General features: G+C 42.1%; 1 protein-coding gene and 1 pseudogene across 1 annotated transcript; both read right to left on the reverse strand.

Moving 5' to 3' along the window:
- Window positions 1-23,114, reverse strand: part of LOC117708389 (induced myeloid leukemia cell differentiation protein Mcl-1 homolog pseudogene) — a 133,948-nt pseudogene that overhangs the window by 37,037 nt on the left and 73,797 nt on the right.
- LOC117709406 (PRAME family member 20-like) lies at window positions 5,836-11,975 on the reverse strand. The gene is made up of 4 exons (XM_034503770.1): window positions 11,683-11,975; window positions 10,535-11,104; window positions 7,836-8,115; window positions 5,836-6,129 (listed from the first exon to the last, which is right to left on the reverse strand). Exons 1-4 carry the CDS (start codon window positions 11,973-11,975, stop codon window positions 5,836-5,838), a joined length of 1,437 nt encoding a protein of 478 aa, XP_034359661.1.

The raw sequence follows: 23,114 nt of genomic DNA on the forward strand, positions 1-23,114 counted from the left end.
GATCTTCTTCTATTTCTTTCTTCAGAGATTTGAAGTTCCAGTTGTGGTGAGAGAGTCACTAGGCAAGAATTGCCTCTTTCCATCTACAGACCAATTACTGTCCAGAAAAGGACACAGTTACAGAATAGTCGACTGATTATATCTGCCTAGACAGAGTAATCAGCCCTTAATAATTCTGCAGCACTAAGGTCTGTCAGATGGTCCTGGGCCAGAAGGCAGAAGATCAGATGCTCCAAAGTTTTGTAGTATAGGGAGTTTCCAAGTGTTCAGCCATCTCTATAAATTGGCTAAGTTTTAGAAGCTATGCTTTGTGCTTCCCATAATTTTAGTTAACTCAGCCATTCTGGATGTCCTACAGGGTTGAAAACTTATAGTCTCATAGCAAATTCCTGGCTATTTCCCTTGAGAGAAAACATTTGAGTGGATGGTTTTCAGCTGACATTCATTCTAAAGCCAGGGATAAAGCCAGGTTCAGAACTAAGTGTTTTAGTTAGGAGAGATGACAGAGGTTCTGGTTAGTCAACAAAATGATGGACTGGGTAATAGGACTATCTTGTACCTCACTGGCACAGATTGGCATAATTATGCTCTATTGTATTTTGAGAGAAAAGTTTTATTTTAACAGGAAGGGTGATATGTAGGAGGAGCTAAGGTGGGAGGAGTACTGAGAGGGAAAGAAAGAGGAAGGAGAGGAGGAGAAGGAGGAGAGAAGATAGGTGATGAGAGAGAGAAAGAGGGGGAATATCAAGGCAGATGTTCACGTGTCTCCACCAGTCAAAGATAGTTGATATATCTAGGTTGGGTATCGGGTTACACTTCTGATTGAGCATTACCAAACTTATAAAGCCTTTGCTTAATATTTTTTAAAAGTGTATAAAAGCAAAAAGGAAAAGGGGGCATGAGATAGGGGTTTTCTAGTGGGGGGAGAATGGGGAAAAAGGATGGCATCTGAAATGTAAATAACATATCCAATAAAAAAAATAATAAAAAAATAAAACAGCAAGCTGCCATAGGAGCCTCATGAGCAGTTCTTGGGTGAGTGTCTTTCAATGGTGATATTATCACAAGTTGAGCTCAACAATGCTATATAAGTCAAAACAATAAAGATATGTGGTTAGGGAAGAAGACCATACCAAGATGGAGCAAACGAAACCAATGCTCAGTGCTGGTCTCCCACTGTCTGTTATACTCCCTCATGACAGGTATTTTCACATGTTTGCTATATCAAAACATCCTCTCACCTGTGTCTGCTTCAGTAAAGCATTTTTTCACGTGTCAGCTTTAGCAAGGTATCCTTTCATCTGTGTGCCCCAGGAAAACATCATTTGACATAACTAATTTTCCAAAGAAACTAGAAGTTTCCACTTCATCTATGAACATTTAATTTTTGATAAAGAATCCAGAAATACACAATGGAAAAAAGAAAGCATCTTCAAAAAATAGGACTATTCTAACTACACATCTGCATGTAGAAGTCTAAAAATAGTTGCATATTTATCATCCTGCACAGAACTCAGATCCAAGTGGATTAAAGATCCCATTACAACAGACTCACTATACGTGATAGGAGAGAAAACACATCGTACCAGAAGACAATGTCCTAAAGAGAACACTGTTGCAGCCCGTACTGCCCGTTCCGGTCCGAGGGTCAGGGTCTAGCGAGAGAGGGAGTGGGGATAAAGGGGAAAAGACGCGAAGAATGGAGACAAGACAGAGATTCTGATCAAGTCTCGTTTATTGAAGGGAATTCTGAGCTATTTATAGGCTTTTGGATACCACGTGCCTTCCAGGTGTTGATATGACGTAAGCCTTACAGGCGTCTATAGCGTGGACAGCACGTGCACCGCAATGCCTTGCAGGCGTGGCCACCACGTGCACCTTGCAGCTGGGGGCAGTAAACAGCAACACAAAATATGTGGGATATCAGAGTGTGCTTTAGCTGTTGTAGGCTATTGAAAACCAAATCTTTCGTCAGGGTATATGGTTCCAGATGGCTGCAAAGTTGATCTAGCCGCTTTCTGCTAAAGTCGGCTCCCAACAGAACACCAGTCATGCAGGCACAAAGATTGCCAATTAAAAAGTGGGACCTTATGACTGTAAGACAAAGGACACCATCAATAGTACAAAATAGCAGCCTACAGAATGGAAAAAGATTTTTTTACCAACCCCATATCCATAGAGGGATAGTATCTGAAATATCTGAGGAACACAAAAAAACTACACATTAACAAACCAAACAAGCCAATTAAAAATGGGCAAAGATCTAAACAAGGATTCTCAATAGATGAATCTCTAATGGTTAAGAAACATAAAGAAATGTTCAATGTCCTTAGACATAAGGGAAATACAAATCAAAACAATTCTGAGATACCATCTTTCACCTGTCAGCATGGTTAACATCAATAATACAGGTGACAATCCAAGCTGGAGAATATGTGGAGCATAGGAAACACTCCTTCATTGCTGGTGAGAGTGTAAAGTTGCACAGCTATGATGGAAATCAATACGGAATTTTCTCAGAAAATTGGGACTCAATCTACCACAAGACCCAGCTATACCACTCTTGGGCATATACCCAAAAGACACTCCATTCTACCACAAGGATAGTTGTTCAACTGTGTTCACAGCAGATTTTTTTTTATAATAGTTAGAAACTGAAAATAATATAAATGTCCCTCCACAAATAAATAGATGAAGAAAATATGGGGTTCCCAATGGAGGAGTGAGAGAGGAGACTGAAGGAGCTGAAAGGGTTTGCAGCCCCAGGAGGAGAGAAATAATACCAACCAACCAGAGCTCCCAGGGTCTAAACCACCAGCCTGGGAGCACTTAGAGAGGGACCCATGGCTCCAACTGTATATGTAAGGGAGGATGGCCTTATTGGGCATAGGTGGGAGAGGAGATCTTTGGTCCCATGAAGGCTGGATGCCAAGTATGGGGGAATTCAAGGGTGGTGATGTGGGAGTGGGGGAGGTGGGTGGGAGCATATCTTTACAAAAGCAGGAGGAGGGGGGATGGGATAGGGGTTCCTGGGTGGGGGGGGAAAGGGGATTACATTTGAAATGTAAATAAAATATCCAATAAAAAAAGAAAATGTGGTTTATTTACACAAGGATGTATTACTAAGCTTTTTAAAAAATAAGTATCAGTTGTGTGGTGGTGGTTCTTAACTTTAATCCCAGCACTTGGGAAGCAATTTCTAGTCCTGCCTGGTCTACACAACGAGTTCCAGAGCAGCCAATGCTACATACAAACGAAAAAAAACTCTGTCTAAAATAAATGAATGAGTGAAAAAGAAAAAGTAAAAAGAATGAATGAAAGTAAGAAAGAAAGAAAAAATATGACATCATGAAATTTGCAGACAAATGGATAGAACAGTCATCCTAAATGAGGCAACCCAGAGCCAGAAAGACAAAAATAATATGTACTCACTTATAAGTGTATATTAGCTGTTAAGTATAATCACACTACAACACACATTTCCACAGGGTCTGATAAGGAGGGCTCTGCCAAGGGGCATGATCTCCCTGGAAAGGGAAAATAGAATAGACTTTTGGTTGGGTTGGCTGCAGGTGGACATGGGAACATGGGGGATCAGGTGGGGAGGTAGAGAGCAGTGGCAGGAGTCAACTAGAATAAGGAGGCATTTAGTAAGCAATGTGGAAACCTAGAGCAGTGGAGACTTCCCGGAACCTGCTGGTGACCTAGCAGGACTTCTAGTAATGGATGATATGGATCCTAAATAAACAATCTTCAATAATCTGGAAAGGTTTCCAGTGCTGTGGCTGGGACATCGAAACATCCACAAAACCTGTTGACCCATACCTTTAGTACTGCAGGATATGCAGGGGCAATGGTAGTACAGAGCATGTTGAAGTGGCCAACCAATGACTGGTGTAACATGGAGCCATGAGAGGAAGCCCATGACCAACACTAACTGAATGACCAAGAACCAGAAGCTGGATGGCTCAGAGACTAGGATTTGTGCCTAGACCAATCATCATCACAGACATTTCCTCCAGCAGCTGATGGGAGCAGATATAGAGACACATTCAAACATTAGACAGGAGGTACCCCATGGAAGATGGGTAGGACAGACTGTGGGAGCCAGAAAGGTTGTGGACACCAGGAGAACATAGCCCACAGAATCAGCTATAAAGAGTACATAAGGCCTCACAGAGACTGTTCTGGCAGCCAGGAAACCTGCATGGGTCTGAGCTGTGCCCTCTGCAAACATAGTGTGGTTATTTAGCCTGTGATTTTTGTGGGCCTCCTAATACTGAGAGTGGGTGTCTCTGACTCTTCTGTCTACTTTTAGAACCCATTTCCTCCTACTGAGTTGCCTTGTCCAGCCTCGAGGGTTTGTTCCTGGTCTTATTGCATCTTGCTATGTATGTTCAGAGATATCCCTTGGATGCCTCCTTTCTGAAAGGAAATGGAGGAGCAGTGGATCTGGGAGAGAGGAGAAGTGGGGTGCATTGGGAGGAGTGGGGAGACGGGAGGCTGTGATCAGGATGTGTTAAATAAGTAAAGAGAAAATAAATAAAAAGGGAAAAAAGGAGGGTGTCTGTAGGGAGGAAATCTCACTGGTGGAAGGAAGAGGGAGTCCGCCAGCCGAGTCCCACGTCGGTCTGGCATTAGGGTCCCGGGTGGGCTTCCCATGCCGCCAGCAGAGGGTCCCACATTGGTACAGCCTCCACGGGCTGGAGGTGGGCGGCTCAAGTTTCCAAAGGCTGGGAACCTGGCTGTGGCAGATCAGGTGACATGTGGAGTCCGGTTTTCCAAAGCTTTTATTGTTCATGGCATGGTAATGGATGTAGGTGGTATGCACTTCCCCCACCAAAGGCCAGGGGAGCCTAATTTTATAGGGAGGGGGAAAGGGGCGGGAATAACTTAAATAGCAACACCCCTGGCCTTTAGATAACTCATTAATATTTAAACCTCTGGAGGTGGAGACCTCTACCTGTGCTACCTGAAGGTTGCAGGTTAAATAGAGTTACCTTCTCCAAGGCCCAACAGGTGTCTTCCCATTTCAAATGATTTAATTAACAACAACAACAAATCCCTTGGTGGGCAATGGTTGTACTTGCCTTTAATACCAGTACTGAGGGAGAGAGAGAGGCAGAAGCAGGTAGATCTCTGTATTTGAGGCCAGCCTGCTCTACAGAGATAGTTTCCTGATAGCTGGGGTGATACAAAGTAACCTTGTCTCTTAGAAAATGGAGAAAAAGAAGGAGGAGAGGAAGGAAGGAAGGAAGGAAGGAAGGAAGGAAGGAAGGAAGGAAGGACAACAAAAAGTCATCATTGGTGTACTTAACCACATCCTTTCTTTAAAAACAAACAAACCAATAAAAAAATAATTTGTTTGATATGTTCTACATGGCTCAACAAGTATCTTGGGTTGCATCTTCAATACACTCTCATCAGAGTTTACTGCAATCATTAGATGATAGCCTTGGGTTCATGTATGTGCCACAACCAGCCACACAATTGAGATGTAGCAGAGTCTTCCCAAAATGAGGGAGACAATGTGAAAGCAACTTCAGTATATTTTATTTCAAGTGGCTATCCACACAACTTTTTTAGCTTTAGAAATATAAACCATGCTAATTATACCGATAGGAAAGATACACACTTCCCAGTTCCAAATATGACTTTATAATCACTATACTGGAGTATTTCCCTTATATATCCATCTTGCCTAAACCCACTCTCATGACTGTCAACAAGTCAACAAGCAACCTAAAACCATATGTTGTGTATATCCTTACGAGATACCTGTGCCTTGCCTTTCATCTCTCACTGTCCACCAAGGTTTTTGATATTTGCATACAGCTAGTAAGATGTCTGACAGTTACACATAATGGTTTTCTTATAGATATATCGATTGCAGCACTGATCACAGCGGTCAGTACCAAAGAAGACCCTGCCTGGCTCCCTAATGGTTTTCAGTAGATTCATAAGATCATCACAGCATTGTTGCATCCTTTGCATGTGGGGAGTACCGCTGTAGTCATAGCTGTCCTGAGGGACAGGGTACAGCTCCAGCCTAAGGTGTATCAATCTGGCAGTGTGGTGTAGTAGATCCTTCATGGCAGGCATAGAGATTTGGTTCCCATAGAAACTGAACTTGGACAGTAATTTGTCTGTAGAAGGGAAGTGGCAATTCTTGCCTAGTGGCTGTCTCACCACAACTGGAGTAACTCCAAGGATGCTCAATTTCTTCTTAGAATTTAACATAGGAAGCTGTCCGGAGCAGACAGGTCTCTAATGAAAATGAACATTAATACTGAAATGTTTGTTATGTCAATTCTAAGGATTTCTGATGTTTTGAAAACCAGCTATCCATGTAAGATAATCTGGACTGTTGCCTGTTAACTCCACTCAGCTATTTCTAAATAAAACATAGAGAACACCCTTATAATAAACTCCAAGTCATGAATTTGCTATAGTCCCTTAACTCACAGGCTGACCATCTCAAATCAGTTAAAAAAGTTGAAGAAGGACTGGGTCTAAGCTTTGTATTCCTAAGTGTGTTATACTGGTACAATGCCTATGAGAGTAACAATATTCATCTCACTCTTATATCACTACGAAGCTCATGCCAATGAAAACCTTAAAATTTGTAAACAAAGTAAATTGGTGCCATTTAAGAATTTATATCTTCATCTTGATATTAATTATACAGATTTCTACTAATAGGTTATGGCTATGCAATAAACCCTAGCTAATCCTCTCTATTCCGACAAAACCACTACTTTTCCCTAGGGAGACAGTCCAACATTTACCACCTCAGTCCCCATGCCCAGGGAATAGGGGCGCTGACTCATCATTAGCTTCTTCAACCTGATTATGGGCGTTGATATATTAGAAGAGGAGTGGGGGGGAGAGCAAATTGATAATCCTCTGATGCTGTGTCTTCGCTGCCTCCAGATGGAATTCACGGAATAGTCGACTGATTATATCTGCCTAGACAGAGTAATCAGCCCTTAATAATTCTGCAGCACTAAGGTCTGTCAGATGATCCTGGGCCAGAAGGCAGAAGAACAGATGCTCCAACGTTTTGAAGTAGAGCGAGTGTCCAGGTGTTCAGAGGTCTCTATAAATTGGCTAAGTTTTAGAAGCTATGCTTTGTGCTTCCCACAATTATAGTCAACTCAGTCATTCTGGATTTCTGATGGGGTTGAAAACTTATAGCTATTTACTTTGAGAGAAAAGATCTGAGTGTATGGTCATCAGCTGACATTCATCCTAAAGCCAAGGAAAAAGCCAGGTTCAGAACTAAGTGTTTTAGTTAGGATAGATGACAGAGGTGCTGGTTAGTCAACAAAAGGATGGACTGGGTATTAGGACTATCTTGTACCTCACTGGTACAATAGGCATAATTATGCTCTAATTGTATTTTGAGAGAAAAGTTCCCTTTTAACAGGAAGGGTGATGTGTAGGAGGAGCTAAGGTGGGAGGAGTACTGAGAGGAAGAGAAGGAGTAAGAAGAGGAGAAGAAGAAGGAGAGGAGAAGCTAGGTGATGAAAGAGAGATAGAGGGGGGAGACAGGGAAGCAGATGTTCATGTATCTCCACCAGTCAAAGATAGTTGATATATCTAGGTTGGGTAGTGGGTTACACCTCTGATTGAACAATACCAAACTTATAAAGCCTATGATTAACATTTCTTAAAAAAATGTATAAATGCAAAATGAAAAGGGGGCATGGGATAGGGGTTTTCTAAGGGGGGGGGAATGGGGAAACGGGATGGTATCTGAAGTGTAAATGAAAGATCTAATAAAAAAATAAATAAATAAAAAATAAATTAAAAAAACAAAAAAGAAAAGAAACTGAATTGGTGAGCCGGGAGCACTTGCTCAGGGCAGGTAGGATGGCATAGAGCTGGCTCTCCTCAAGGTGACAGTCCTCCAAGTCCAAGGCCACCAGGGTGGGTCCAGCTTTTACTAACAGAACTCGGAGGGGTTCAGGACTTAAACCAGTCAATCTGACATTTTCCAAATTCAGGTGTTGCAATTGACTGACACATGGGAACTCAGAAAGATGGTTCCATTCTGATACTGAGAGATTACAGTGAGTCACTGCCAAGTCATCCAAGGAGGTCTTCACAGACATAATGAGAAAAAAAAGCAAACAGTTCTTGGAATTGATGGCTAGTATAGGAGGATGGCCAAGAATAATATAGGAGGACCATGTGGGCCAAAATCTTTGTAACTCTGACAGATCAGTACCCGTGATGCTACACAAGAGTCTACATAATAAAATCTGTACTAAGGTCTGCCGCCATCCTCAACTGCACATACTTCCCTCATTGTCAAGCAAGACCCAAGTCATGCCTAAAGAAGCAAGGAGCACACAGAAAGGACTGTCAAAATCCGTGCAGCACCCACTGACCAACCACACCCTCAGCAATCCTCTCTTTGTCCAGTGTTTCATGCCTTTGTACCTCCCCAACCTCACTACTACACACTCCCAACTACCCATCACCTATCCAGACTAAAAGACACCAAAGCTGGGTGTGGGAACTAGTCAGATTAGTGCACATCTTTAATCCCAGCACTTGGAAGAGGCAAGTAGATATCTGTGAATTTGAGGCCAGCCTAGTCTACACAGTAAGTTCCAAGACAGACAGAGCAACAAAGTGAGAACCTATCTTGAAAAAAAAAGCTAAGTATTACAACTGTAATATTGACACCAGGAAGCTGAGACAAAAGAAACAAGGTGTTCAAGGTCATTCTGGGCCACATAGTAAGAAGTCATTTTTAAAAAAGCCCATTCCTGCTGGGTGGTGGTGATGCATGCCTTTGATCACAACGTTCAGGAGGCAGAGGCAAGCAGAGTTCCTAGTTAGAGGCCATAATATATACAGAGGTTTACAGAAGGATTTCCAGGACATCCAGGGCTACACAAAGAAATCTTGTTAGGGCTGGAGAGATGGCTCAGCGATCAAGAGCACTGGCTGTTCTTCCAGAGGTCTTGAGTTCAATTCCCAGCAACCACATGTTAGCTCACAACCATCTGTAATGGGATCCAATACCATCTTTTGGTGTGTCTGAAGACAGCTAGCTACAGTATCATATTAAATAATTAAATAAATAATTTTTTTGAAAAAAAAAAAAAGAAACCTTGTTGAAAACACACAGATAGAGAAACATAAACACAAACAAAAATACAAAACAAGTGCAAAGAGATAATCAAACAACAACAAACCCAGCCTATTCCAGGGTAAGACTCCTCAGCAGATAAAAGAGCCTGTCCCCAAAGGGGCTGACAGTCTATATTTTATCACTGGGTTCTATATGATAGAAGGAAGAGAACTGACTCCTGCAAATTGTCCTTTGACTTCCACAAGAGCTGAAGCTCTCCATCCCCATTTGCCTGAAACACACAAAATAAATTGCTTAGAATACAGTGATGAAGGTTGCAGCTGCTTCTAATCCCAGCACTGGAAATGGAGACAAAGATAAAGAGACCACTGTCACTGTGATTTCGGGAAGGTAGGGGGCAAAGTTCAGTGGATCTCTGTGAAACTGACACCAGCCTGGTCTATAGGACAACTTGGGTTACATAGAGAAACCCTATTTCAAAAAACAAACAAACAAAATAATATAAAACAAAGTTAGGTGCTAGAGCCTGACTGGAGTAGTTAAGAGCATTTGCTGTTCTTGGAAAGGATGTGGGTTCAGTTCCCGGTACCAACATGGTAGCTCACCTGAAACAGTACCTGGGGATCAAATCCATAATGACTTCTGATCTCTACTGGCAAATAATATGCAAACCTACACTCAGACTCACACATATACACATAAAATATCAAAACATCTGTAAAGCAAATTTTCCCTATTTCTTCAAAAAGGACAAACTTTAATTTATGCTCAGAAACTTCAGATATTACCATCATGAATAAGCCTGCACTAAATCTAGTCATGAGGAAAATGAAAACATATAGGCCAGTCAGAATCAAGAGAGGCAAAATGATTCACACTTCAGCTTGGTGCCAAGGAAAATGCCTGTTAAGAACTCTTAGAAGTGTTTCTCCATTTCTACAGGAGAAATATTTTTTTAAAATAATTATATTTTTAAAAAATAGCACCATTACATTTAAAGAAAAATTTCAGTATTTCCTATATGAGAAATTGTAGGCAAACTGATGTGACTATTCACATGCCTGCTGAATAGAGGACAGATGGGAACCTAATACAGTTAGTTGTAACAATGCCCTCTTCACTTGCCTCTTTCCCTCTTAGTTGAAACACACTAGCTAAGAAAAAAAACAAGCCACTCACTAGATCTCATTGACTTCTAATGGGCTTCTCAGCATGCATCCCTTTGAAGATCACCAAGCCCAGGTTAGACCTGCATCTTTCCATTAGTGATTATGTGAGACTTCTCTCCAGGCCAGAGCAGACATGAAAATGACACCCTGATATGCTAATGCCTCAGTAGTGTCAACCTACAGTGGCTGCAGGGACTCAAGTACCCACTAATGTAAAAGAATAGGCTTGGCTTTGCTCTGCAGAGCATGTCTTTACCCAAGCAGCTGGTCCAGGTGTCCCTCAAGGAAGCAGACAGCATCAAGATGCAGCTTCTGCAGTCTCTCCAGCTTAAGGAGCTGCAAGGTAAACCTGGTGATGATACGCCTCCTCTTCTCTGGGGAGACAAAGTTCTCTTCACGGATGTTGGAGAGAGCAAGTTTACACAGGTTCCTCATTTGGCGCAGGTAAGGAGCCAAGTTAAGCAAAAAGGATGGACTGCAGGAAGAATGCAGGCCCAGTGTTTCTACGTGCTCCAGGCTCACCTTTTGTGAGAGCCTCCTGTAGTTTTGATGGGATGGTGACCAAATCTGAAGCTCATTACAGTACAGCTGTAACAACCCTTTCCTCCTATCACTCCACTGAACAAGGTAGGAGAACAGCCTACTCTGGCCTCTATCTTTGAGATACAAGTCCACTGCTACTTTCAAGGGATGTGTTACTACTGTCTTAGAACAGCAAGGATCTGCTTGAGTGGTCTTGGGTAACCAGTCATCCATGGACCCAGGCCACACATCCAAATAGTGTTGTCCCACAGACCGTAAATCCAGCACTCTTAGTTTGTACTTCCTGTGGGTAAAACAGAAAAACAAGTTTCAGCAGGTAGGCAAGGGGGCAATATCTAAAGAGTATGTGTGTGTCTGTGTGTGTGTGTGTGTAAGATTTATTTATTTATTATGTAGTGTTTTGCCTGCACATATGCCTGAAAGCCAGAAGAAGGCACCAGATCCCACTACAGATGGTTGTGAGCCACCTTGTGGTTGCTGGGAATTGAGCTCAGGACCCTCGGAAAAGAAGCCAGTGCTCTCAACCTCTAAACTATCTCTCCAGCTCCCTGAAGTGTGTCTTTATTCTATCCCTGAAGTTGGCCTTCCATTCTGTGTCTCACTTTTTTCCATGGACTTTGGCATGTCCCTGTTCCATTTCCTGAAGGGTAGGCCTTCAGCCACTGCTGTATCCAGCATGTGTCCCACACACTCCACAGCCCTTTCCAAGATGGCACAGCAATGGCCAAATCGTCCGTGGTTCTCCAAGTTGATGGCATCAGAATCCTCCACCCCATCCTTGCACCCTTCCACACCTGACTCCCTTCATCTCTGCTCTAGATTTTCTGGGCTACCCTCTGAGTGTATCTAAGTCTTCCTCACCTGGGGCGAACCTTTTGGATAAGCAGCTTATCAATCTCCTCTAAGACAACTTGTAATTGAGTCTCCAAGTAGGGTGTCCTCTTCCTCAGAACTCCAAGCGGAAGGCGGGGGAAAGGCCAGGAAGACACTATTGACCTCAGGACCTTACAATGATTACCATCATAGGCTTGTTTCAACAGTTGTGGTAAGAATAGTATGGGTAAGTCCTCCAAAGCAATGATGGCCAAGGCCTCATTCCTCAGAAGGTTCTGTCCTGCCAGCTCCTGGAGAGTGAGTAGGGGCTTGCTGCTCATCTTGGTGGTTCTTCAGGGGTAAAAATCCTGGAGAAGCATCTAAAAAAGAACATCTATTTTTATGTTAGGACTTAGACAACCCTTCTCACCCATCACAGGGCCACAGTCACTGCTCAGTGGAAACTCTGGGTTCCATTGAGCTTAAACCCAAAGCACACACTGCTGGCTGCAGTAGCTATCTTCTCTCAAGCATCATTGGCTGAAGCCCACTTTATCCTCATCCTTGTCAGTTCAAAGGGAGTCCTGAGGATCCTGGAAGCTCACTTAAACTCTCTTAACCTCCACTCAAGACCCTGCATGGCTGAGAGTGCACAGGCTTGTGTTCCCAACACTTGAAAGACAGGAGGTCTAGAGCTAGGACAATGGCTCAGCAATTAAGAGCACTTGTTGCTCTTATAGAGTACCTGGATTTGATTCTCAGCTTTTGCCTGTCAATTCACAACTGCCTGTAACTCCAGGTCCAGGAAATCTGAGATATATATATATGAATGAAGACAAACTCTCATATACATATGAAATAAATTAAAGGCAGTCATGGTGCTGTACATCTTTAATCCTAGGAGGTAGAGGTATGTGAATCTCTGAGTTTGAGGCTAACATGGTCTCCATAGGGAATTCCATGACAGCTAGAGCTACAGAGAAACCCTGTCTCAAAAGAAAGATAGGAGAATCAAGAGATCAAGGTCAGCCTCAACTACTTTGCAAACTGGACATCAGCCTGGGCTACATGAAACTTCAATAAGATATCTTTACCCTAACTTGCTGCCTCTCCAACCAGTCATGAAAATACTATGTGTACACAAACTAAATATTTTGTTCAATTTATCTGACATGGAGGCTCTAATGTTTCTTGCAGAACCGAAAGCCTTCCTCATGTGTGCTAAGCAGTAGCAAATATTTGAATCCACACAGTTTCAAGTGCACTGATGATGCAGACATTTGGTGTCTTGCTCAGGCATCTTGTGGTTAGTTGGCAACGATGAAGAAGGGGAGTCAGCAGAACAGTATTTTCAAACACAGAACACAGAACTATAAGACGCCAAAATCAAGAGGCTTGTTTATTTTAATTAAGATGGGCATTTTTGTTTTGCTTTTGTCTCTTGTGTAATCCTGGGTGTCCTGAAACTCACTCTGGAGGCTGGACTCAAACTGCCTCTTCCTCTTGAGTGCTGGGATTAAATGCATTTGTCCCCACAACCATCTAAATTAAGTGTTTTAAATACTTCTTTTTATGTCCATGGGCATTTTACCAGTGTGTATATCTATATATAATGTTGTATATGTTTCCCAGCCTTATGTATGTTTATATGTATGTATATACTTACTTATCAGGCTGAGTCTTTTTTAAGATTTATTTATTTATTTATTTATTTATTTATTTATTATGTGAATACACTGTAGTTGTCTTCAGACACATCAGCAGAAGGCATCAGATCCCATTACAGATGGTTGTGAGCCACCATGTGGTGGCTGGGAAATTGAACTCAGAACTTCTGGAAGAGTAGTCAGTGCTCTTAACCACTGAGCCATCTCTCCAGTTCTAGGCTATTATTATTATGTATGTATTATTATGTATGTTATTACTATGTAGTCAGAATGGAAAATCACTGTGAAGATGTAGATAGACCAGGCTAGACTTGAACTCAGAGATCTGCTTGCCTACCCAGAGCTAAGATTAAAGATATGGACCAACATGCTTGGTCTCCAGACAGAAAGCCCCCATTCTCACCCCCCCCCACACACACAGGGTTTCTCTTTGTAGTCCAGGCTGACCTTGAACTCAACAGAGAGACCCATCTCAATAATAATAATAATAATAATAATAATAATAATAATAATAATAATCTAATTCAGTAAAATATGTAGCTTAGAATTTAGGATCATATAACTTGTATAGTACTGCATTCTCAACTCCAAAATGAGAGGACTTTAAAAATAAAAATGTTTGCCTCAGGCTGGAGATGGCTCAGGAGTAAGAGCACTGACTGCTCTTCCAGAGGTCCTGAGTTCAATTCCCAGCAACCACATTGTGGCTCACAACCATCTGTAATGGGATTTCATACCCTCTTCTGGTATGTCTGAAGACAGCAACAGTATACTCACATATATAAAATAAATAAATCTTTTAAAAAAATTGTTTGCCTTGGGTTTTTGTAAATTTTTATTTCTTTTTTTTTTTTTTAGACAGAGTCTCTCTTAATCTAGCCCTGGCCTGGAATTCTTTAGTAGACCAGGCGGGCTTCAGACTCAGAGATCCTCCTGCCTCTGTCACCCAAGGACTGTGATAAAAGGTGTGTAATATCACATCTGGAAGTTTTCTGTACTTTTTAATGAAAAGTGTACATTTTCACTGCTGCTGCTTACATGTAATACTAGTTCATGAGGCCGAGGCAGGAGGATGTCCATGAATTTGAGACTAGCCCAGACTCCATAGTGATTCCCATGTGGGGCTCAAGAATGAAACCCCCACCCCCAGCCCCACCAACTCAGAAAACAAAGGTCAAAATTCCATGTTAGAAGTCTCTCAATGACTGGGTTTCTGTCCTCATTGAACTTTGAACTCTATAGCTGTAGCTCCCCAACCCTAAACAGCCTCCTTCTACAAACTTGCAAAGTCATTACCCCCTTCCTTTCTAGTGTTTCTCTCTTAAAAATAAGTGTACTAAGGTAATGCTATCTTATCCCCAGGAATCTACCAAACATGAACCAAATGCTGCCCAACTCCATGACACTAGTCCTAAGACTAGGATGAAGCTTGCTTCCTGCTGCAGAGGACCGCGGATTGATGCCCAACACTTACATAGATCGCCCAGTCATTTGTAACCCCAGTTCCAATGGATGCAGGGCTCTCTTCTGGCACCTCTGAGCAGTGCATGAACATTATGATATAAATAAGCAAGTTAGGCTGGGAATGTGACTCAGTGATGGAGCAATTGCCTACTGTATCAACCTAACTTTATGAACAATCCCTGGGTAGATGTGAACTAATAAGTTGACACCCCAGGTAAACCACCAATGGTGACATGGGAACTTCTTACTGAAGTTCAACTTGGCCAGCCAATGAACTTATCAGATTTTTATACAAGATCCTGGGTAAGGTTATATACAGAAGCCTAAGTGACCCCCAAATAGTGACAACACAGTCCCACCCCAACATGACATCCCCATAGCTGCAAAGATGGAACCCTTCCTTCAGTGAACCATCTGCTCCAACATACTCAGCCCCCTGATAGCAGGAACAGTTAGGGCAGAAATGCATACAGCTGGCATGGGTGCACCACAGGTGAGGGGCTTGTGTCCCTCCCTGAATGGAAGGTCAATAGACATGATCAAGTAACCACAGCTGATATGATAAAGAGGTTAATGGCTCGTGGGCACCAGGGCAGCATTTCACAACATACCTCTACTATTTTTTTTTCTAACATGAGAGTTTCCCTATTTACTTTGTGCTGGCCTCTAACCCATATTTTTTCCTGGCTTGGTTTTGCAAATTTACAGGCCTGTGCTGCTAAAGTCTTGCTTTAAATTTAATGTAAATAACCAAGTGTGGGGGGTTCATGTCTTTAACCCCAGCACTCCAGAGGCAAAAACATGATGATCACATGGAAGCCAGCCTGGTCTCCCTAATGAGTTCTAGGACAACCAGGACTATGTAGAGACTGTGTTCTCAACAAAATGATAATAATAATAATAATAATAATAATAATAATAATAATAATAATGTAAAATAAGCAAAAAGCAGAAATTAAAATGATTAGGCAAGGCTGAGCATGTTTGTAAATGTTTTTATCCACAGCAGTGCTTGGAAGGCAGAGGCAGGCTGATATCTTTGAATTCAAGGCCAGGCCAGGGTAACATAGTGAGACCTCAAAAACAGGGGTTCGGGAAGTGGAGGGATAGGTCAGTGCCTAAGTGAATTGGCTGCTTTGAGAACTTGGGTTGAATTCTCAGCAGCCACATGATGGCTTACAGCTCCGATTCTAGGACTCTTCTAGGCTTCACAGGCTCCAGGCATTCATGTGATACAGAGTGCAAGAAATCAACCATTGTGAGATTCAGGTTAGCCTGGGATACATAACAAGATTGTCCCCAAACCAGGGAAATATTCCATTTACCTAAGGGTCTGAATCAAGATCATAGCATATCAAGTGAATACACACTTGGCTACCAGAGATTGGCTGTAGACAGTGCTGAGATCCTCCAGCACCCCTTGCAGCCCAGCTATATTGCTCAGTCTAGCTTAGAACTCCTGAGCTCAAGAAGTAACCTGACCCTCCAACCTCAGTGGAGCAGGATTCTAGGTGGCACTACCAAGGGCCTCATTTGGGGGAAAGAGAGAAGAAGGGTCTCAGTGGAAGTGAGCGATTCACCAGATGGGACAGAGAACTTTCTATCCAAGCCAGGCTGCCTGCCTGTGACTCCAAGTTCCCAGAAGTCTTCTCTGGTTCTGCTGCAGCCTTAACACCTTGCTACTCAAATCTCCCCTTCACAGCTGGAACTCAGAGGCAAACTGCTACTAGCTGATTAGAAGTTGGAATCTCCACCCAGCAAACCTCTTAAGGAGGTTTGGTTTTCCTTGTGTTTAGTAATTAAAAGGGAAACTGTGAAATTCAATTGTAAAATCCAAGTGAGTTTCAAAACCTTTGGGAATTCACACCACAAACACCTACACTTCCCAGTGAGTGAGCACTGCCTTAGGCCTTAGGAAACAGATGTAACAAAGCATTTAGTCTGTTTACCTAGACTGAAACCTGAAACCAAACCAATACCAAACAACAGTGGACTTGCAGGCTCTGGCCTGTAGTCCTAACACTTTTGATGTAAAAGCTAGAGGAGTAGAAGTTTGAGACAGCCTGAGCTACATAATGAGAGGACAGTCTGGATTACATGAAACCCTGTCTCAAACACAGAGTTAAGAAGATGGCTCAGCTAGAAAAGATACTTTATGTCAAGCCCGATTACCAAACAATTCCCTTAAATAGAAATAGAGGCTGAGAAATGGCTTAGTGGTTAAGAGCACTGGCTGTTCTTCCTAGAGGACCCAGGTTCAGTTCCCACTATTCACATGGCAGCTCACAACCTTTTATAACTCCTGTTTCAAGGGAACTAACTTTTCTGCAGACACACACACACACACACACACACGGTGCACAGACATACATGCACACAGGTAAAACACACACACACACACAGAAAGAAATAAATCTAAATAATAATAACAAAACCCCAAACCTTTCATTCTTTGACATCAAAAGGTTACAAATATTCCATAGAGAAACAGGTCTATGAAGACAGCCATTCTTCATGCCTTCCCTCCACAGAAAGGCACCATGCAGCCAGTGTCACCTGATTTGATTCCCTTCAGACAGGACACTGTTATATCCAGACTTGGATTTGCTGTTGGGTTAATAGCAGCTGCTACTACTGGGTAGAGAATGTCTGTTGGTGGGTCTGTAAACTGCTTGCTTGTCTTCTGGCCTCACCATTCAGCTTTGCTGCCATTTTGGCATCTCGAACAGAACAGCTGTTCCTATGTATCTGTTATCCCAACATGTAGAACCACAGTTTCTAAGTCTGAAAGTACAAAAGGTGAGTTATGTTTAACATCTGATTTAATTATCAAGGATTCAGATTTTCTGTTCTCTCTCTCTCTCTCTCTCTCTCTCTCTCTCTCTCTCTGTCTCTCTCTCTGTTGTCTAGTGTGGTGTGGTGGCATAGGCAACCCAATTTCAGCACTCAGAAGGCAGATGGACCTATAAATTCAAGGCCAGCCTTGTTTATATAGAAAATTCCAACCTGCCTACATAGTGAAGACCTGTCTCAAAACACCACCACCTAAACTACACATTCTGTGTGCTGTATGTCATGTATGGTTGTCAGGTAGGAGTGGTAAGCCTGTCACTCCATGAGAATAGGCGTCAAACACATTTTGCACCTTCTACTGTTACTTGGGTTCCTGAGATTTCACTCTGGTTGTCAGGTGTGGGCCTTTAATCCCAACATTCCAGAGACAAGCACAATTGAACTTCTGTGAGTTCCATGTCAGCCTGGTCTACAAGTGTTGAGGCCTTTACTCTGCCTCAAGGCTCTTGGGGGCTAAGTGCTCTGGTCAAGAGAGGGAGTGGGGCTGCAGGGGCAGGAGACGCGAAGAATGGAGACAAGAAAGTCTGATCAAGTCTCGAGTCTTAAGTCTCTTTTTTATTGAAGGGAATTCTGAGGTATTTATAAGCTTTTGCCACATGCCTTGCAGGTGTGGATATGATGTAAGCCTTACAGGTGTCTATAGCATGGATAGCACGTGCACCGTGTGCCTTACAAGCATGTATGGTGTAGATAGCTCATGGACAGCACGTGAACTGCATGCCTTGCAGGCGTGGCTACCAAGTGCGCCTTGCAGCTGGGGGCAGTAAACAGCAACACAAAATATGTGGGATATCAGAGTGTGCTTCAGCTGATGTAGGCTATTGAAAACCAAATCTCTTATCAGGGTATATGGTTCCAGATGGCTGCAAAGATAATCTAGCCACTTTCTGCTAAAAGTCGGCTCTCAACATACAAGAGCTTGTTCCAGGACAGCCAGGGTTACACAAAGAATCTCTGCCTTGAAAAACAAAACCACAAAGAAAAGAAATCCATTTCTATACTTAATTAAATCAACAAAAACAAATGCAATGCTATCTCAACTAGTCCAAGAACGGAATTTGACAAGATTCATCTACACATTCATGATTTTCTTTGCATTACCCCACTCACCCACCCACCCCAAAGCAATGTGTCCAGTGGCACAATCCACCTTTAAACTTGCTGTCTGGCGAAGGATGACCTTGAATTCCTGATCCTTGCCCCCACCTCCACTTTTACCTCCTCAATCCTAATCCTGCAGCCCTTTAAGACAGGTGGGGCGACCTCCCAATATAAAACTATTTTGTTGTTACTTTACATCTGTAGTTCTGCTGCTGTTATGGAACGTAATGTAGATAGCTGACGTGCAGCACATTTGGTATTTGATCACAGGTTGAGAACTAGTCCCCTAAATGATGGGATTAGATGCTAAGAGCTGCTGTGTATTTTCTTTAGTGTTGAGGATTGAACCAGGTGTCAGGCATGCTGGGCACATCTCCAGGCAATGTGTATCATTGCTTCAGGTAACCCAGACTGTCCGTAGACTCTCTGTGTAACTAAACGTGACTTTGAACTTCTTATACTCTTGCTTCTGCCTCCTATAGCTGTGTCCAGTGCACATGACTTTTAGTATTCTTTCCATCTTGTGTAATAAGCCTAATTAGCTTAATACTGCTCTTTTAATTCTTTGGAGAATTTCTGAGACTCTTCATTCAAGGTTAAAAGAATTAGATGAAGCATTTAACCTTGGGAAAGTTGGTCAAAAATGTCAAAAGTTTTAAATCACTTAATAAAAACAAGTAGACCCAGATCATGATGAAACAAAAGCCTTTTCATTTACCAGAGGGATAACTAGAAGGGTTTAAAAGTGAAGACAGGAAGTTATATGTTAAAGGAAATAAAAGACTGTCTCTGTTTGTTCCTCTACCCAGAACTATCACTAGGTAGTCTGGAAGGGACAGGAGTGCTTACAGCTCAAGACAACACTCTGTCTCAAGAAACAATGCTCATCCTTTCAGAGGCCTTCATGATATGGTCCCAAAAGTTTAAAAAAGAAAAAGGTTTATTTTGCTGTGTGTGTGTGTGTGTGTGTGTGTGTGTGTGTGTAGGTTACCTGTAGAGGCCATAAGAGGACATTCGATTCCGTGGAACTACTGTTTCCAGAGTCATCCCTAATGTGAGTGGCAAGACCTAACCTCTGGCTCTTAAGAGAGTAGTAAGCCCTCTTAAGCCCTGAGCCCTCCATCTCTCAGGCTCTGGTCCCTTCCCATCTTAGATCTTCTTCTTAACCATAGTTCTGGGACTCCCAGAAGGCTATTGCACTTTAACATGACCTTTGGTGTAATTTCCTCCATAGTTAGGACTATAGCTGTGTGCCACTGCATATGACTTTTAGTGTTCTTCCCATCATATGAAATAAGGCTGATTAGCTTAATGCTGCTCCATTAATTCTTTTGAGAATTTCTGAGACTCTCAGTTCAAGGTCAAAAGGATTAGATGAAGCATTTAACCTTGGGAAATTTGGTCAAAAATATCAAAAGTTTTTTTTTTTTTTTTTTTTTTTGGTGTTTCGACACAGGGTTTCTCTGTGTAGTCCTGACTGTCCTGGAACTCACTCTATAGACCAGGCTGGCCTCGAACTCAGAAATCCACCTGTCTCTGCCTCCAACGTGCTGGGATTAAAGGAATGCGCCACCACTGCCTGGGCCAAAAATGTCAAAAGTTTTATTTAAATCATTTAATAAAAATAAATAGACCCTGATCATGATGAAACAAAAGTATTTCCATTTACCAGAAGGATAACTAGAAGAGTTTAATTGCTCAGACAAGAAGTTACATATTAAAGGAAATAGAAGACTGCCTCTGTTTGTTCCTGTCCCCAGTGCTAGAACTAGGTAGTCTGGAAGGGCAGGAGGAGTGCTTACAGCTCAAGGCAGCACTATGGGCTTACTTTTTCTCCTAGTGGCAATGTTGATCAAAAGTGGGAGGGAAAGAGACTATGCCCAAGACAGAGTGACCCAGGAATGGCAATGAGCTCCCAGTTCACCCTGTTAGAGTTGTTTTCTCAAATCACTCAATTGTAGACTGATGAGTGTCACCATCAATGTGGGAGTGTGTGAGTGCACAGTTGTCAGCTACACTGATTCAGTGACAGGCAGACACCCAGAGCTGCCCCTAGGACCACAAGGGTACACAGGAAAGAGCAATAAAAGCCACCACAGGATCATATTGAGTCTGCCCCTGGTGTATGTCCATTCTGTAAATGTACCACAGTTTCTGTTTCCATTCTTCCATTGAGGGACTTCTGGGTGGATTCCAGCTTCTGGCTATTTTAAATAAGGCTGCAATGAACATAGTGGAGCATGTGCCCTTGTAGTATGGTGAAACATCTTTGAGTATGTGCCCAGAAGATATATAGCTGTGTCTTCAGGTACAATTATTTCAAGGTTTTTTTTTTTTTTTTTTTTTTTTTTTTGAGGAACTGCCATATTGATTTCCAAAGTGTTTGTACCAGCTTACAATTCCAGAAGAAATGGAGGAGTGTAGCTTTTCTCAACGATCTCCCCAGCATCTGCTGCTACCTAAATTTTTGATATTACCCAACGTGATTGTTATAAGGTGAGATCTATGAGTAATTTTGATTTTCATTTCACTAATGACTAAGGGCTTTCACCATTTTCCTTAAGTGCTTCTAGGCCATTCCAGATTCCTACAAGAGAATTCTCTGTTTAGCTATGTATTACACTTTTTAATTGGGTTATTTGGTTTTCTAGAGTTTAACTTACTCAGTTCTTTGTATTTTTGGATGTTAGCCCTTTATTGGAGGTAGGGTTAGTAAAGATCTTTCCCCAATCTGTTGGATGCTGTTTGGTCTTATTGATGGTGTCTTTTGCTTTACAGAGGTATTTCAGTTTCATGAGGTCCCATTTGTCAATTGTTGATCTTAGAGACTGAGTAACTGTTGTACTGTTCATGAAACTTTCCCCTGTGTCAACATGTCCAGTGCTATTTCCCACTTTCTGATGTATTAGATTCAATGTATTTGGTTTTATGTGGAGGTCCTTAATCCACTTGGATGCAAGCTTTCTATAAAGAGATAGAAATAGATCACTTTACATTCTCCTACTGGCAGACATCAAGTTAGACCAGCACCATTTGTAGAAGATGCTTTCTTTTTTCATTGTATGGTTTTAGAGTCTTTGTCAAAGATAAAATATCCATAGGCATGTGGGTATATTTTTGGGTCTTCAATTCTATTGCATTGATCAACTAGTCTGTGTCATTACCAATATCATGTGGTTTTTATCACTGTTAATCTTTAGTAGAGCTTGAGGACAGGGATAGTGATTCCAACAAAAAGTGCTTTTATGGTTCAGAATTGTTTTTCAGTCCTGGGTTATTTTGTTATTCCACATGAAGTTCAGAACTGCTCTTTCTATCGCTGCAAAGAATTGAGTTGGACTTTTCATGGGGATTGCACTGAATCTGTAGATTGCTTTTGGTAAGATGGCCATTTGACTATAGTAAACCTACAATTCTATGAGCATCAGACAGCTTTCCCTCCTCTGAGATCATCTTCAGTTTCTTTTTTCATGGACTTTGCATTATTCTCATAAAGACCTTTCACTTACTTGTTTAGAGTTTCAAGAAGATATTTTACATTATTTGACTATTGTGAAGGATTTTGTTTCACTAATTTCTTTTTCAGCTCATGTGTCCTGTGTATGGAGGAAGGCTACTGGTTTGTTTGAATTAATTTTATATCTACCCACATTGCTGAACCTGTTTTTCAGTGTAGGATTTCTCTGGCAGAATTTTGGCGGTCACTTATGTATGCTATCATATCATCCACAAGTAGTAATACCTAGAATTCTTTACTGCTTGTATCCCGGTGATTTCATTTTGTTGTCTTATTTGCTCTAGCTAGAAGTTCTAGTATTGTATTAAAAAAATAGAGACTGGGGAGTATTGACTTGTCTTTGATTTTAGTGAGAATGTTTCAAGTTTCACTCAATTTAATTTCATACTGGCTGCTTGTGGGGCAGAAATCTCGCGGGCGGGGAAAGGAGGGAGTCCGGCGACAGAGTCTCAGGGCAGTCTGGCACCAGGGCTTCCCGCGCCGCCAGCCCCACATTCATGCAGCTGTCGGTGGGCGGGCCGGCGGCTGCATCGGCAAGGTTCCAGGGTTCCAAAAGCTGGGAATCAGGCGGAGAGACCATGGACACGTGGAGTCCGGTTTTCCAAAGCTTTTATTGTTCATGACATGGTGAATGGATGCAGGTGTTGTGCGCTTCTTCCCCCGCCAAAGTCCAGGGGAGACCAGTCTTATAGGGAAGAGAGAAAGGGGAGGGAATAACTTAATTAGCTACACCCCTGGCCTTTTGATAATTCATTAATATTTAAATCTCTGGAGGTAGAGACTTGTTAATCACGCCCTCTACCTGTCCTACTTGACTGAAAATAACAGGTTAAATGGAGTTACCTCCAAGGCCCAACAGCTGCTGATTTCATCTTTAT

This window comes from Arvicanthis niloticus, chromosome 5, assembly GCF_011762505.2.
Source record: "Arvicanthis niloticus isolate mArvNil1 chromosome 5, mArvNil1.pat.X, whole genome shotgun sequence".
In the NCBI taxonomy this organism is placed as follows: Eukaryota; Metazoa; Chordata; class Mammalia; order Rodentia; family Muridae; genus Arvicanthis; species Arvicanthis niloticus.